We start from the raw sequence: 16,631 nt of genomic DNA on the forward strand, positions 1-16,631 counted from the left end.
TTTTCCTCCTTTCTGTCTTATCACTCATCACATCAATTATCATTCTTCGAAGCTTTTTTCACGTTGCTACTCTCTTTTATCCCTAATCTTGGAAATTGTTAGGCCCTTTTCCAAAGGATATTTTCCTTTTCGTCTCGTGTTTTTTTCAGTAACTTTCTTTCTTCACTTAAAGTGACCGTAGTGCAGTGGGCCTTGATTTCATTGATTTATTGTGTAAGAATTAGCGACCGTAGCGTGAAGGTAGAGCATCCAGCTACAGTGCGCAAGGTTGTGGGTTCAACCCCCAGCCGGGTCATACCAAAGATTTCCAAAATGGTACTTGATGCCTCTCTGCTTGATGCTCAGCAATTAAGAGAAGGATCAAGGGTCCAGGGAGCAAGAGTTGCGCCCTCCCCTACCTTCGGATAGACAGCTATCGAAAGAGGATCCTTCGGGTCGCCTCTGACTGCGGTCACAGACTTACTTTTAATTTCTTCACTTTCAAGTTTTATCCTGGCTTTGTGAATTGTGGTTAGAGCGCAAGTCATTGAGTTTGAAAACTCCGAACGCTAGAGAATTCTAGGATGGGAATCGAAGCCACCTATTTCCCATCTGGAACGTGTGACCTGCTTGCTTTTTATACAAGGGCCAGATATGAAAATATATTCCAGATGCCAGATTTATAAAAATATGCTGCGTGAAAACAAAGGAAGAGCTAGATTCGAACCGTTATTCTAGAGGTGGTTCAAATTTCAAGGCCTCGCTTTTTCTTGCTTGAGAAAGGTTGAAGATTCCTCTCTAGCCCATCGGGTTGCAAACTCAATGTTTCAAGCTAAGCATTCCCTAAGGAGTTGATTTGCTAATCTTTCAATTAAGGATAAACTTTGGGTAGATGCTGGGGAGGGATATTTATTCAATCTTTTTATTATATCATAGTATAAATTTTCCTGTTGTTAAAACTGTCGGTTTAATTCCTTTGATTATTAAACTTTATTCTTAACCTCAATTAGTTGAAGTTATTGACTACCAAAGTTCTATATATTTTTACACCTCGGAGAGCATCCAGATCGCGGCAACGAAGAATAAAGAGAATAGAAGAAAACGATTTTTCTGATATATATTCATCACACCAAAAAACCTTCCAAAATTGGTATAAATAGGGATCTAAAACTATATTGGAGCTGTTTTTGGATTCTCTGTCCTTTATAAGAACTGTCTGTTTCAATTTGCTGTTGTATATTTTGATAGACCTATTTAACAATAAAGAGGAAAATAGTTTTTTCCTGAAAAGCCAATATGTAAGGATTACAAAATTTCCTTTATTTATTGCTTTAACCAAAAAAAGGTCTTTAGTTTTCAAAAGTGATTACTTCATCAGGGTTAATATATGAGGTGGGTTGACTTTCTTGATTAAAAGTTTTTGCGCCTTTTTTCGGTCTGAGGTGAAAAAGTCATGGTTGCATCCAGGCTATTTAACTATAGAGTCGTTTCAACCTTTTTCTCTTGTCGTAAGAATCCATATCGAAAGCTTGAAACAAATTTTTGGAATTGTTTTCTTTTATTAATAAGGAAGGGTGCATTTTTATCTTGGATGTTTGATAAACTATGCCCTGTAAAATGAAGTCGTATAGGTTACGCTCAATACTGAATAGAAAACTCTAGACATTCTTTTCTTTTTGTTCAGATATAAAACTACGAGCAAAAAATGACAAGAAAAATTATCAAAGCCGTCCGCAAATTCTTTTGCACAATCATTATTCTACTATTACAAATCCCCTCAACATCAGCCAATCAGATACCGATCACCATGCCAACCACACTCCAAACAACACCAATTGGTACCTACATTGAAAACACAACTCATTCAAACAACACATACTCAAACATCAATATGGGTACACCACCATGTGAAACAGAGGCGTCTCTACAGAATAAAATCTTCACTGGTTTCTTAGTCTTCGTCCTGGTCGTTGGCATCTGTGGCAATCTCCTGGCAATCCTGACTATCCTCTCATCGCGAAATCTTCAACGACAGGTCGCTTACAAATTCATCATCTCCTTAGCGGTCGCCGATATCGGCGTCTCCTTTTTCTCGACCAGCTTTCGATTACAAAACAGTATCTACAATGGTAATTTCTGTAACTCGCTCAATGTCTGTTACGTCATGACAATCGCCGATTTTGTGTTCCCGATGTCCTCCATCACCCATCTTCTTATCATTGCAATCGATCGCTTTTGTGCCATCACGATGCCGTACAAATATTCAATCATGTTCACACATACTAAAGCAAAATTGTTTATTGCTTTTACCTGGGTTTACGTGCTAGTGTGGTCAGGACTCGGCATGTTCTCATGGGATTCCATTGATCGCGCGACTTTATTTATCGTATCAGGACAGGAAGGCCGATTTTGTTCATACGATAATTACAAATTTGTTACGACGATGGCCACTGTGATTTATTTCATCCCAATTGTGGTCTCAACGGTCATGTATTCCTGTGTTCTTTGCGTCGCTTTGAAGCAAGCCGACTCCATAAACCGAATGAGACCATCAAACGGTGGAAACTCCGTACATAACAAGAAACTTGGCCGCCGGTTGAAACACGACCTCCGTGCGGCACGCACAATTTCAGTCGTTTTCGCCGCCTACACTATTTGTTGGCTACCTCATTTTATTATCATCTTAATCGGCATCTGGGATTTACCGACAATGATTAAATTGAAATTTGAACACCCATTAGCTTACGATTGCATCTCAACGACTTTTAATTATATTTTACCGACAATCAACTCGTGTATCAATCCATTTATCTATTTTCTATTCGGTGCTAACTTTCGATTGGCTTTCAAAGATGTTTTGTATAAATTACTCAAAAAACCGAGAAACGAGTTATTGTATCCCGACGAATGTAATAATTCGGTATACACGACGAACGGTTATGAGATTCCTCGGAAAGAAACCGATCCTTTAAACTCGGAAGTCCATCACACTAATGGTTTGAATCAATTAAAAGGTGTAAACCTTTGAAATGAACCACGGCCACTTTGACTGCCTGAAAACGCCGTGCGGCTCGGCAATTGTCCGTGTGGGATCGCCCCGCGCCGTAGCTTTCACGGCCGGTTCCCCGGCAACCATTGACGGTGAGGTGATTGAAACATTTTTTCTTGGAGCTTTAATTTGACTTGTTCGACTAGTCTGAATCACAGACCGCCCTACAAAATCATAAGTAGTATAAGGAGCACGAATCCAGTGGTTTTCTACCCCTTCCAAAAAATACCAAAATTTGTAAAAAAAATTTTTTGCAGGCGTTCTTCAGTAACGTAGACAAGGACTGAGGGGCGTAAAATTTGTGTAAGCAAGCAGACTTTTTATTATCTTTTTTAAGATTATAAATAAGGTACCGTCGTTTTTATAAGTTTCCCATTCCCGCACTAATATTCCTTTGCCACTTTACTAGCGGAAAAAGACCAGGACTTCAGCTTGTTGAAAAATGAGCTTTAGAAAGTTAGGCCGGTTATCCCGGGAAAAATGGCGGAAATATTCCTGAAAAGTGATAATAATCTTAGTGCGGAAATGGGAAACTTATATCAAACGACGGTAATTGATGTGTCATAAATTTCTGCTCTCCTACACAAATTTTGCACCCCTCTTATCTACGCTACTGTCCTTCTGGTTCTGATTTATTTAGAGCTAAATTGAAAAGATTCACATTTCAGCTAGTCCACGCAATAGACAGCTCAGTAAGTGACTTCAAAACGAAGGAAGTTGGAACTTTAGACTGGTTGAGAAATTGCGGTCAATGAATTTTTCACTTCCAAGCATACGGTTTTTTCTAGTAGTAGGCAAGTTCGATGTTATGTTTAATAATTTTTTTTTTGAAACGTTTTCTTAAAAATAATTCATAAAAGCTAGCCTTTTACGCTTCAAAATTCGGTGTCGGATAATTTTAAGGTATCTTCTAGAGTATTTTAACGTATTCCATTGTATTTTATGATCATATGTATGTAAAGTGATATTATGTAAAAAGAACGATCAATTAACCTAAATGAGGCGCATTTTTGGAAATACAATCTTTGCAGAATTCTATTATAAGGGGAATCCAAAATTGTCAACATATTTCTGGGTGGGGGTACCTAGGCAAAAGGAGGGTACGGGTATGTGCCGCCCTTATGGGTCCCTTTTTTGAACCTTCAATATCCCACTAAGGGTGGTAAAAATTACATTATTTAATTCTAGTCCCCATAACGGTTACCGTGAGTATCACAGCTCGAATAAATTTTCTCTTTGAAAACTTGGCCTCTGATACTCAGGGTACATAACGGTTGTAAAAGCAGCCCAAATTCGATATCGTGACTCTCAAAAGTCTAAATTTCTATGAAATGGTTCCAATACGGGTCACAAAATTCGGGTTTTTTCTCCATTAAAGTCCCTCTAAGAGTCTGTTTTGGTCCCTATAAGAGCCCTACTGCTAAAAGTCGGGCGGCACATACCCGTCATCCCACAAACATAGTACCCTCAGGATATATTTTCACGATGATTGTTGTGGAGGAAGATGGGATGGTTGGAGCTGGTCAAAATTGCCAAATCTGGGTTTGGTATGACCTTCGCATATCGACTCACTTAGTGATATTTCAAGGGTTCTACTACTAGTTTTAGTGTGAAGAATCTAAAACCTTTTGGAACATGGTATATAACATCAAAGGATTTAGAAATATTTTACTGGCCATTTTTTATCCACCTCCTTTACTCGTTTCAAGGCCTTTTTAACATCGTGAGTTTCACAGTGTATATGAATATCACATATAAAAGATTTCCTCAGAAGAGCTTTAAACAAGGACACTTGTATAGCGAAGCTACGCTATACAAGTGAAGTATAAAGTTATATAATCCACTTTTAAGCTTAAGATGGGGATATATGCTCTCCGTCGATTATATGCATATCAATGTTATTGAAATACGCACCGTGATGAAACTCTTATAGTTCGTCTCCACAGCTTGAATTTCAAAGATAGCTAAGTTCTATGGTGCGCTATGGTGTTCGCAGTATCTACAAACTACAGTGTAAAAATCGATTTTCCGTCTTGCTGATAAAATAATAAAATGTTTCTGTTTCTCTGTTGACTCGAATGCATTCACCAAACGTTACTGTTTGCTACAATCATGGACAAAATATTTGAGACAAAGGGGATTTCTCTGCGAAATTTTAAACATACCACAAATGATTTTAAAGCGCGTTAAAGTACAGTTGGAAATTATAGCTTTAACTCTGAATTTTAACATTAGACTTAAGACTTACGAGCATAGGATCTCAGGATTCAAAAGCTAATATTATTCCAATAAGGCTGGGAATATAGCCTAGAAGCAATCAAACCCCTCCAAAATCGAAATATTCAATGAAATAAAGTGGACTAGAATCACAACCCTCGCCCGAATTTTAAATTCTAAAAAACGTGAAAATACACTAAAATCTCAATATATTTCGACCCTCCAGGGGATTAAGGGTTAAGGCGGGGGTCAAAATGCTTCAACGTTACAAATCTTTCATAGCTCATTTTGGGCTCAAACGAAAGTATGACTAATAGAATAAGAGTCGAAGAGTTGTTTTGTTTTGAAATTTCGTAATTCGCAACATCCTCGTTTTGGGCTTTTTGGACGTCATAAAATTGAATTCCAATACTTTTGATAGCATCAAAAATTTCAAATTGACCAAAGATGCATTTTATATTTTTCAAGATTAGAAAACATTGTTATATGAAATTGATGTGTCGCAATTTGCAAAAAAAAGTTTCCGGAAAATTTTACCAAAGATTGAATTTTTTTTGAAAAATTTGAAATCTTATTTTGATGATTCTATCAACAGTTATTGCAATTAAATTTTTAGGACGTCATCAAAACGCAAAATTGAGGATTTTGCGAATTACGCAAAATTTCAAAATAGAAAATAGCTGCCTAGACGAATCTTATTTACTTAGTTATCGCTTCGTTTAGCCAAAATGAGCTTGTGAAAATGATTTGGTAACGTTAAGTTTAGAATTTTTAGTACAGTAGCGTTTACTATGATATAAACAACCATTATATACATTATTTGGTAATAAAAGAGAACAAAAAAAATAAAAATAATTTCTTATCTCTATAAGAAGAAGATATATGAGATAGACACAAATTGCTAATATTTGTAGAGAAATTTTTGCTTCAGGATGAGAGCCATTATAACAGAAGTAAAGGCTATCAGTAACATTTCTTTCAAAATTCAACAACTTGATCGTTCTTCTGCGGTGGCACTTTAATGAAAATTATGCTAGTTAGCTTAATACCTTATTGTGGGGTTTTTGGAAGTACAATCCCCCTTTATTCCCCCTATTATTTTTTATCCCCCCATTACAGGGACCTTCTTTAGAGTATTAAATTCAAAAACCGAAAAGCTATAGAGAGGTGCATTGGAATGAAATTGAAAGGGAAGTCACTTACAACTACAGCCAAATATTTGGCACAAAAAGATTTTCGAGTTATTTAATAGATTTCAACTTAGACTTTTTTCGTGCCTCAAAGTTTTCGAGTTATTTATTTACATTATGTTTTTATAATATAGCAGATATTCGATTTATGGAAAATTCGACTTGTTTATTATAATGGGTTTGTTACTTCTGAAGGGGTAGATTTGTGTTAAATATATCAACAAATAACTCGAAAAGTTAAAGGCACGAAAAAAACCCGAGTTAAAAAATACCAGCAACTCGAAAAGTTAAAGGCACGAAAAAAACCCGAGTTAATTAAAAAATACCAAAGACTTATAACCAAAAGTCTTTGAAAATACCAAGTAAGTAAAGAAGTAACGAAAAGGCAAGAAGGCGCGAAAAAAAAACTGAGTTATCATTTTTGTGGTGACGTCATAAAAACTTAAATTATGACGTCACATGCAAAATAACTCGGAAAAATAACTCGGAAAAATTAACTCGGGAAAAAGTAACTCCTGGGAGTTCCAGGCTACCTTCCAAGCTTCCAACCAACACCCTCTTCATCGCCCGGGGAGTTTTTACCCGCCCGTCTTTTTATATCCTCTCCCGCTTCTCTTCAGAATTGCATCTTGTGAACAGAGTTCCAAACTTTGCGGGGGAGATAAAATGGGGTCACCAGATGTTGTTTGGACATTTCAATAACAAAAAAAAATTTAGTGAAGTCATTTTTCAAAAAAAATTGCGGGCTCGCCATTGTTTTCCTGTTTTCTCATTTACCTGTTTACTGGTTCTCAAAATCAAACGACACAGCTTAAAGATACAGTTTTATTCACTGTGGTAACAATTTTATAAGTGTTTGAAGGTTATTTTGTTACTATTATCTTTGGTAACATATTATCTATTTATTGGTTCATTGGTGGTTTCAAGCCGCTGGACGAATGCAGATCAAAGACACAGTATTCTTTTGTTTTGTTTACTGGTCTTCTTTCCCACCGTTTACGATACGAAGTAAAAGTTTAAATCAGAACTGTTGACTACATATTTGAAGATATTTATATTTTGGACATACTTGGAAAACTGTAAATAGCTACATTGTAAATAATTTTAATCAAAAACGAAAATGAAGTTACTTCAAAATTCAACATTTGAATCACTGAGTTCAGCTCTCTCAGTTCAAGGAGATAATATTAATATTTCTGGCAGGTAAATATTTTTTGATATATATTTCAGTATAAGGTGTCCCAGCACCCATTATATTAGCGCTAACTACCGTGAGATTGGGTAACTTGCATCAGTTCAGTGGAGGCTAATGCATGTACATGCATAGCCCTCAAATGAAAGACCTGGCTGGTCATTAAAATACAAAGTTAAATCAAAACAAAAATGGTAGAGTAGAACTGCAAGCGGACCTGCGTAGTTGTATTTTAATGACCAGCCAGGTCATTCATTCACTTGAGGGCTATGCATGTTTGCCTCCACTGATGCAAGTTACCCAAAACAGAGTCGTCTAAGAAAACAGCTATTACGCCAACTAATAGACCTTTTTTCAAAGAGGACGTCCTGTTGAATAATTACCGTAAGTTGGTCTAATGTCGACATTCGTCTTCTAATTTCGACACCCTTTGTTAGAGATAGGAACAATAGAAACTTGGGAAGGTCGGAATCGCTGATTGACTTTGATTAGCGCGATTAGAGGAAAAATCTTTAGTTTATCAGTGATTTCGACCTTCTTAATATTCCTATCTATAAAGAAGGATGTCGAAATTAGAAGACGGATGTCGACATTAGACCAACTTACGGTATGTAGTCCAGCCATAAAAACAATGATAGAGCCATGCATAATTACTGTATCATGCATATTGTAATAATTATGCATGGTTTTATCATTGTTTTTCTGCTGGACTACATAATTATTCAACAGGACGTCCTCTTTGAAAAAAGGTCTATTTTATATTATATATACGGACGAAAACGGCAATCTTTTCAACGATGAAATGCTGAATCAGCAAAATGTGTTGTCCTTTCCAGATGATCTCAATCGAACGGAATCGACGATCAAACCAATCGAACGCAATCGACCGATTGAAATTCGATTGTCGAACGCAATTGAATCTCAATCGAACTTTAAAATTCTAGGTAATATTCGATTGGTTCAATTGTTGTTCGACTGGTTTGATCGTCGATTCCGTTTGATTGAGATTGTCAGGCTTTATTCTTGCAGCTTCCCAACATCCAAGCTCTCAAACATCACAAGCTGAATGAAATTACTGTCGATTTCCCGTAGAAATTATAATCACAAAATGACTAAAATGGGTCATTTATAAATATTTTACTGGCCATTTTTTATCCACCTCCTTTACTCGTTTCAAGGCTTTTTTAACATTGACTATCGTGAGTTTCACAGTGTATATGAATATCACATTTTAGAAATTTTCAGAAAACAGTTATTTTCAGGCGTAATTACTTTTGGAAATTCTCTTTATCATATCAAAAGACAAAGAGTGTTTCAGAGATGAAAAGATATAAATTTTTCAACAAAAAGTTTATAATTGTGACACTTCATAACGTTAAGAGAAGGGATGTGTAGTTGTAATCTGGCTCTCACGCCAACAGTAGAGCAGAAAAGAGTAAGAGCCAGGATTTTTGGCTAGGGTCAGCAGATGATTGATAAGATTGATTGATATATATTTTTCTAGTCGAGTGTTTATAGTCTTTCTGAGAGAGGTAGTCATGCCTAGATTGGTGATTCGAAAATGACATTTGAAGTTTGTTTAATAGATAATTGGTTGAAAATGATTTCCTACTAAAAATTTTCTATTTATTTTTTGGACCTACCACGGTGGAGGTCCTATAAATTAACCTGTGTTTGTTCGTCCATTCGTTTGTTCGTTCGTTCGTTCGTTCGTTCGTCTGTTACCAACTTTTCTCAGGATTGAATCATAGGAATCTTTTGATTTTTGGTACAAAGGTGCCAAATGGTAGTGGTCAAAATTTGTTGGCTCAATAACCGCATGTTTATCTATAAGAATCACTATTAATAAGCATACATCAATGTTCTTAGTCAAATTACACTCATTTTGTTTTATAAGCATAACGACAACGTTTATAAGCATACTAAAGCTCAAATTTCCAGAAAAATTAAGCATATGCTAAGCATACCTTGAGGCTCAGCCAAAGAAATTTTAATATCAAATAGCACCAAGCCAAGAGAGAAAGTGTAGCAGTCTGTTTTTGAAACATGAATACAACACTATAAAGATTCAAAATCATATGGTAAACATTCAAAAACAATAGAATGTCTTCATTTCTCTCATAATTAAAGATAGGGGAAAATGTGCGAAAATTTTCACCCCCCCCCCCCCTTCATAATCTTTTTACCAAGCATAGGGTTAAGCATAGTCGAGGCTCAAAATTGAGCTTTACTTAAGCATAGTGAGCTTCAGCCGAAATTTACCGTATGCTTATAAAACAAAATGAGTGTACTCAATTTATTTATGAGGTAGATGTTTTTTGCTCATGAGGGCTTACTTTTGAAGAATATTTGTGTTTAGTCATGAAATTTTGGTTGATTGGCGTGTTTTTATAGAAAAACTGGCCAAATTCGATATTTTTTCATAAGCACCTTATCAATCACTTAGGTATTAGCTTTTCTCGAGATTGGCTCTTTCATTCTTTATGATCTTTTGCACAAAGATGCATAACTACAAACCCTCAAATGTGACAGAGCCCAATTTTCGACAAAAAAAATTTTGGGCAAATTTGGGCCAAAAAAACAGCTAAAAAACAGGTTTTTTGGACTTTGTGAAAAATTGGATTCATTGTTTTTATGCATGAAAGTAGGTAAAAGATGGCTCAAGCAGATTTTTGTAAAAAAAGAATTTTTCAGCTTAAAAAACGCATCTTTATCTATAAGAATCAGTATTAATAATTACATACATCAATGTTCTTAGCCAAATTACTCAATTTTTTGATGAGATTGATGTTTTTTTTGCTCACGAAGTCTTGAATATGAAAGAATATTTCAAGAGCATGAAATTTTGGTTTCTAAACGTTTTTTTAATAAGAAACAAACGACTAATTTTAATAGATCGTCACTATTTGTTTTCTGAATGATTATTTAATGGTCACGTCACATAGATATCAATTATAAATGTGTTAAATGCATAACCAGGTAGGTCCATAAAAGTATCACTTGTTTATTTTAAGTCTGGAGAGTTATTCTTGCAAAATGACTGGCAACGACAAGAAACTTTACAAAGAGCTGAATATGTATGGTAAAAGCCCTGCAGACTTACAAGCCTTATCACCATCTGAATCTCAAATGGAGCAGGTACACGGAATCTCACCGAACTCTCTATACTTACCACCAATGCATCGTATACCAAGCACAGATGAAAGTGACATCTCCAATGTATCCGTCATGAATCGCAAAATGCTGTTCACTTTAATTTCAACACTTAACGCTTCATTTCCGGATTACGACTTCAGTTCAGTGAAATCAGAAGCATTCAGTCGAGAAGGAGATTTGACTTGGATTGTGAATAACATCAACAGTAACCTGTCAACCTCAATGGGCGAAGATTTTGTCAAATTAAGTCCAAATTTATGGAAAGCCATTGATGATGAGATCTGTCTCTCAGATTGTGAAATATTTAGGTATAATGTTATGCTGTCCTGTTTTAATTTTCCCCTTTTTTTTAAGGTTTTTATCCATTTTAATCCAACAAGACATTTAGATAGATTAGATTAAATTTACCATAATTTGGTTTGTTAACAGTATCATTGCTATGGCTAAGTTTTGTGGTTGTATATCATGTAATTTTTATCCATCCTCAAATTCTTTAGTTACAACCCAGACATGGAGTCAGATCCATTTGGAGAAGCTGGATGTCTGTGGTCATTCAATTACTTCTTCTTCAACAAAGAACTGAAAAGGATTCTATTCTTCAAATGCAACGGCTCAAGGTGAGAAATATAATCTTGTTGTATTACATTTTTCTTTATGAAAAAAAATTGACGTATGGTTTTACAGGGTATTGCATTTCTTTTTAAAGATTGCACAAGCTAGTTACGGCTAGAGAAGTAGACTTTGAACTCAGGTTGTTTTTAAATATGCTTCAAAGTCATTACATGGTAATTAGACATAATCACCATTTTCCATCAATTGTTTGGACATTTTATAAGGCTAATGGAATTAACAATGACATGTCAAATCACATTTTTGATTTGGATAATGACTTTTTTTTTCGAACATTGAAGTAAACAGGATGTCTCATGACATTTCAAAGTTTTTCTACATACAAACATCAATGCACTCAACCGAAGGGAAGGAATTGTCAGAACGCTCCTTATATAGAACTATCAAACCAATAAGATAAACATTAGCCTTTTGACCACAAAACTGCATCATACATTTGTATCCACTTAACATCCTACCCTACACACCTCCATTATATTGGTATGTAGAAAGATAACACTTGTTAGAGATTATTAGAGAGTGTATTTCCATAACTAATTTATTAAATTGATTAAACAGCAAAGTCTCTTACTCAGATTACCCATTCTTTGTAAAATAGAAGACGTTTCTACCATTCACCAATTCAGTGGTTAGGCTTCCCCCACCCTCCATCTTTCTAAGTTTTTAAGCCCTGAACAATTTTCGTTTTAGTCTGTTAGCGGAGTCATCCTCAGAATTTGACCAATTTGTCATGGATCCTATGGACTGTGAAATGGTAAACTGAGGTACTGACTTTTGCCCCTCCCCCTTTATCTCCCTTTTAAAAGACCTATGTTAACTTTAACCCATATCAAGGGTTTTTATCCCCCATGGTTACATTATCCTATTTCAAAGAGTTTTTATTCCCTATGCCAAACGTCATTAAGTAAAGTTTTCGACTGTTCTACAATTGACTTGAATACCATGTATAATATAAGGTACTCAGTGTTTTTCGGATGGTATAATTACTACCATTTGATTTTAAAACACGAGCACTAATCTCTGTCAGTTATAAAAAAACACTGAGTATCTTCTGTATATACACTGACTTCCATTCCTTGACTGACTGATCTATTTTTTCAAATTAAACTAGGCAAATTTTTCTTAGTTCAAAAATCTTTGATTTTATCTTCTATCAAATTTTAGGATGTGGTCTTCAAATGCAATTGGTTGAATTGAAAATTCTTTGGTACCTGTGGATTACATTCGAGTGTATTTTAATAGTATGGTGGTAAAATGCATGGTTGTTTTGGATTGGAATGGCAGGAATAACGAATGTTTTGGTTGACACACATAGAAAGAGGAGGGAAAGTATTGGTTTTGCCTTATGTATACTAATCCAAGTCTTCGGTACATAACATAGTATATCTCTTTATTTTTAAAACTATAATGTGATTAGTTTTTATGTTTTTGAGTCTTGAAACACTTTTGATTTGATTTAGTGATGTAGTTATTGTTTGGTTGTACATATCGATGATTACTTATTATTAAAATGTTTACGAAATCAAAAATCACAAAAGTGACAAAAATTATAATTTTATTGGCAAAGGTGTATATCCCTTTTCATTTTAATAAGTGTTCAAATACAAAGAAGATTTTTGTTGAGGGCCACTTTATATAATTGTTTTACAAGATCAGTCAGAGCTTATCATATTAATGACATACATGTATTTTCTCTTATAAGCATAACGTTTATAAGCATATACAGGCTCAGTTTTTGGTAACCTAAACAATAGCTCTATTGTTTGAGAACGATAGAATACTAAGCATAATACAAGCCTGATATAGAGGTAGACACTTGCTTATAAAGAAAGAAACATGTAATACGTCGTGCGAGACTCATTCTCAATCAATTAATGAAATTTTTTATCTTATGGCTCAAATTTAATTTATCTGAAGACTCAGGGCTTCGACTTCGTTGACGTTTTGAGAATTTATAACTTTTACGAAATGCTGAAAAAAGAAGTAAGGTTTGTGAAATTAAGTGTTCGTATTTTGAATAATAATCTTTCGATGTTTAGAAGATTTTATGTTTGTGTGTATTTAAAAAATAAGAATATCTTTATCAGAAAAAACTACTTTTTTTGTTGGTTTTATCAACATAATTTGTAAATAATGTTTGGTTCCTTTTAAGTTTCTTTTGTCTTGTAAAATTGTCAACTTTTTTTTTCTTTCGATCTACCTATAATTTATTGAAAATTTTATTTTACCATTTATCACCCAACCCTGAAAATCTGAAAATCCTCGGCAATAAGACGATATTCATGATATGCACCACTGCAATGACTTTTGACATTACACCAGACCCAATAGCTGATTGGTTGTGAGTGACGTAAAGTCAGTCAATACGTCACTTTCAACCAATCAGCTGTTGGAAGATATCGAGGTTTTGTCTAAAATTTCGTCATTACCTGGTCTAAGAACTTTGGATAGGAACTGAATGAAGTTTATTTTAAGAATTTTCTCTTTCTATAGAAACGAAAGTGTTTTTAAAGGGGACGTCTGGTCTGATTTTAGGTATTGTTTTTTTAGAGTTTTTGGAAAAATTATTCCAGGGAGATTAAAATGAGCTATCTCACTTCAAGAGATTTTTTTTCAATCACTTTCTATGGCCATTTAAAAAATCCCTCTTTTTCAAAATTTATGACGTAGCTTATGTTATATGTTTTCTATGTTCTTTCAAGTAAACAAGATTAACTCCTCTTTCTGTGCAGCTGGCATTTTTATAAGAAAATTTTAAGTAAGTCAGAGATGTGCAAAAGCATTTAAAGTCGTTAAAACATCTTTTTCCCAACATTTTGTCAATGAAAGCTTACTCCAACATCTTCATAGAAAACTGAAATATTTATATAGTTGTGGACTGGAAAAATCATCGAAATTAGAAGTTTGAATTAAAATGTTCTTATCAAAAGTTGTTTAAACACAGTACTTTAGACTACAGACAAGATTTCTGTTCTTATAAATTACGAACAAAGGTTACGTCAAAAATCAGGTAAAAGAGAGGAAATTGTAAAACACTAAAATCTGAATATGTCAGTCAAAAATAAAGATTTTGAGTTCGTTTTTCTGCAAACTTTTTTTTACTAATTTAGCTATCTGGCATAGAATTATGACTGAAATGATCTACCAAAGCAGACGTCCCCTTTAAGCTTTTCATTATTCAATAATCCATTCAAGTTTCTAAGTCTCATCCTTTTTGTGTCACACAGTTTGATTGACCTTTCATATGAATTCCTGTCATACTCGTGACATTGCCTCAAAACAGCTGGAAGAAATGATTGATTATGTCTAAATTATTTGACCCTTTCCCTAGTTTTTGACCTTCAACTCCCCCCTGGTTTAGTTTAGTATATTTATGATTTTAATGTAATGTAAATATGACTAGCCTCTAAAGGGCTACATACACTACACAATATATTGTCGGGCAATATATTGTCGATATATTGCTGAGTGCCGGCAATATATTGAAAAGGTGTCCACAATATATTGTCAGCTTGATTTGCAATACTCTAACAATATAGGGGGATTGTTTACCCAAAAAAAATTCCTTTTTATGATAGAGTACCAGTTGTTTACTTCGTACATTACGGTCCGCAAACCATATTGTCGAATATTTTTCGTCAATATATTGTGTAGTTTAAGTAGCCCTTAACACCATTTTATTATTGTAAAAAATATCTTTTTTTTATCTTGTAATTTTTTTGCTCATATTTTTTGTTCACTTGTTCTATGTCTTAGTGGTTTTTATTTGCAATAAGAAAAAGTTCTTTTGTGCTTAAGAATAATCATGTAAATTGTATGGTGTGGGCTACTTGCATCAATACTTCTAAAAGCTTCCAAAATATCTTTTTGTCCTTGATAAGTACGAGGTGAATCATATATGTAACGTCATTGAGCAGAAACTTTCCTTTAATGTTCTGTAATAAAATTTTACAAGACTTCAGCAATCATAACTAAGAGACTTAAATATTCAATCGTAGAATTTTTTTTCAAGACTTTTATATTTAGACATTGAACCCACAAGTTACGGCTATACTAGCCGGTCGACTCCTGTCTGAAATTTTTCTTTTTGATAAATTTTGATGATGCTGAGTCTAGTGAATCAGACTGGAAGCACTCGACGAAGGCTACTTTTCGAAGGATTTCGCCAAAAATTCTAGATATTAAAAAAATGAACTTTAGAGTTTCTAAAATATGATTTAGATAAGAAAAATTCTCAACGCAGGCGAAAACAAAAATGACCCTTCTATGTACCCGAAATAAAAATTGCTATCAGTGAAAGGAACTAACAAGTCGATAAGCTATTTTTAAAACATATGTTGCAAATATCTTTTTGTTCTTTCGTCACTTTAAGGCTGCATTTTTTCATCTAGATGGTGTATGCTGATATGACCGGTTCATGGTTTTTCAAAATCCGTTGTTTTTTCCATAATGACAAATTTCCAAGTAACTTGCATAACTTAACAACTTGACCTAAAAGACCTTTATAATAATTGCAAAGAAGAAAGAATGAAGAACTTAATAAAATAATTATTCTCTGAGCATTTTTGTAATCGGAACCTCAGATAGACCTTTTCGTAAATTACGTCACGAACATCACTTGCCTCGTTTTGTTTTATTGCCATGGTGATTAACTTCCAGTGGATTTTATTAAAACTACTTCCTATTCAATCATTTGTTGTCTCAAGGGACATAATCATGATGGTAATTGTTCGAATACGAGGCAAGTGATGTTCGTGACGTAATTTATGAAAGGGTCTATCGTTTAGTATTTTATCCAATCAGAAAGTTTGTTTACTTTATATTTTTCGTAAAAATTACACAAAACCCAAAACAGAGCGCATTCGAAGCTCGTGTATTACTCGTCTATTGTGACCCCGGCAAAGTATATTTTAATCATCAAAGTGTCCGGAAAATATTTTTAATATAAATCTCACTGCAACAGCGAAATTTTTTTTTATCAATACATAGGTTATCAATACCAAAGGCAATTTGAAAAGATTTTTAACGAAGAAGGATTTTTCTTTTATGACTCTATGCTCCGCTTTTTCTCGGACACACAATGACCAAATTCTAATCATTCTGATTTGAGTCTGATATGATATATTCTGATATATTCTTTTTCTTAGCAAAAATGATATGAAATAAAAAAGCAGATTTCAAATACGATATCGTTGACCGATTTCGAAACAATGAATTT

General features: G+C 34.2%; 2 protein-coding genes across 3 annotated transcripts; both read left to right on the plus strand.

Annotated features, from left to right (window-relative positions):
* Positions 1-1,667: 1,667 nt before the first annotated feature.
* On the plus strand, positions 1,668-3,490 carry LOC136810913 (adenosine receptor A2b-like). The gene has a single exon (XM_067067498.1). It carries the CDS (start codon positions 1,685-1,687, stop codon positions 3,005-3,007), a length of 1,323 nt encoding a protein of 440 aa, XP_066923599.1. The 5' UTR covers positions 1,668-1,684; the 3' UTR covers positions 3,008-3,490.
* A 3,656-nt stretch (positions 3,491-7,146) lies between these two features.
* Positions 7,147-12,745, plus strand: LOC136810914 (repressor of RNA polymerase III transcription MAF1 homolog). Of its 2 annotated transcripts, XM_067067500.1 has the most exons (5): positions 7,148-7,638; positions 10,642-11,091; positions 11,281-11,400; positions 12,104-12,177; positions 12,578-12,745. In XM_067067500.1, the coding sequence occupies exons 1-4, from the start codon at positions 7,556-7,558 to the stop codon at positions 12,174-12,176; spliced, it is 726 nt and encodes a 241-aa protein (XP_066923601.1). In that variant the 5' UTR covers positions 7,148-7,555; the 3' UTR covers position 12,177; positions 12,578-12,745. The 2 variants fall into 2 exon arrangements, with proteins under 2 accessions (XP_066923602.1, XP_066923601.1); XM_067067501.1 differs by lacking the exon at positions 12,104-12,177 and having other exon boundaries at positions 7,147-7,638.
* Positions 12,746-16,631: the final 3,886 nt, after the last annotated feature.

Source organism: Clytia hemisphaerica, unplaced genomic scaffold (assembly GCF_902728285.1).
Source record: "Clytia hemisphaerica strain Z4C2 unplaced genomic scaffold, Clytia hemisphaerica genome assembly, whole genome shotgun sequence".
Classification (NCBI taxonomy): domain Eukaryota; kingdom Metazoa; phylum Cnidaria; class Hydrozoa; order Leptothecata; family Clytiidae; genus Clytia; species Clytia hemisphaerica.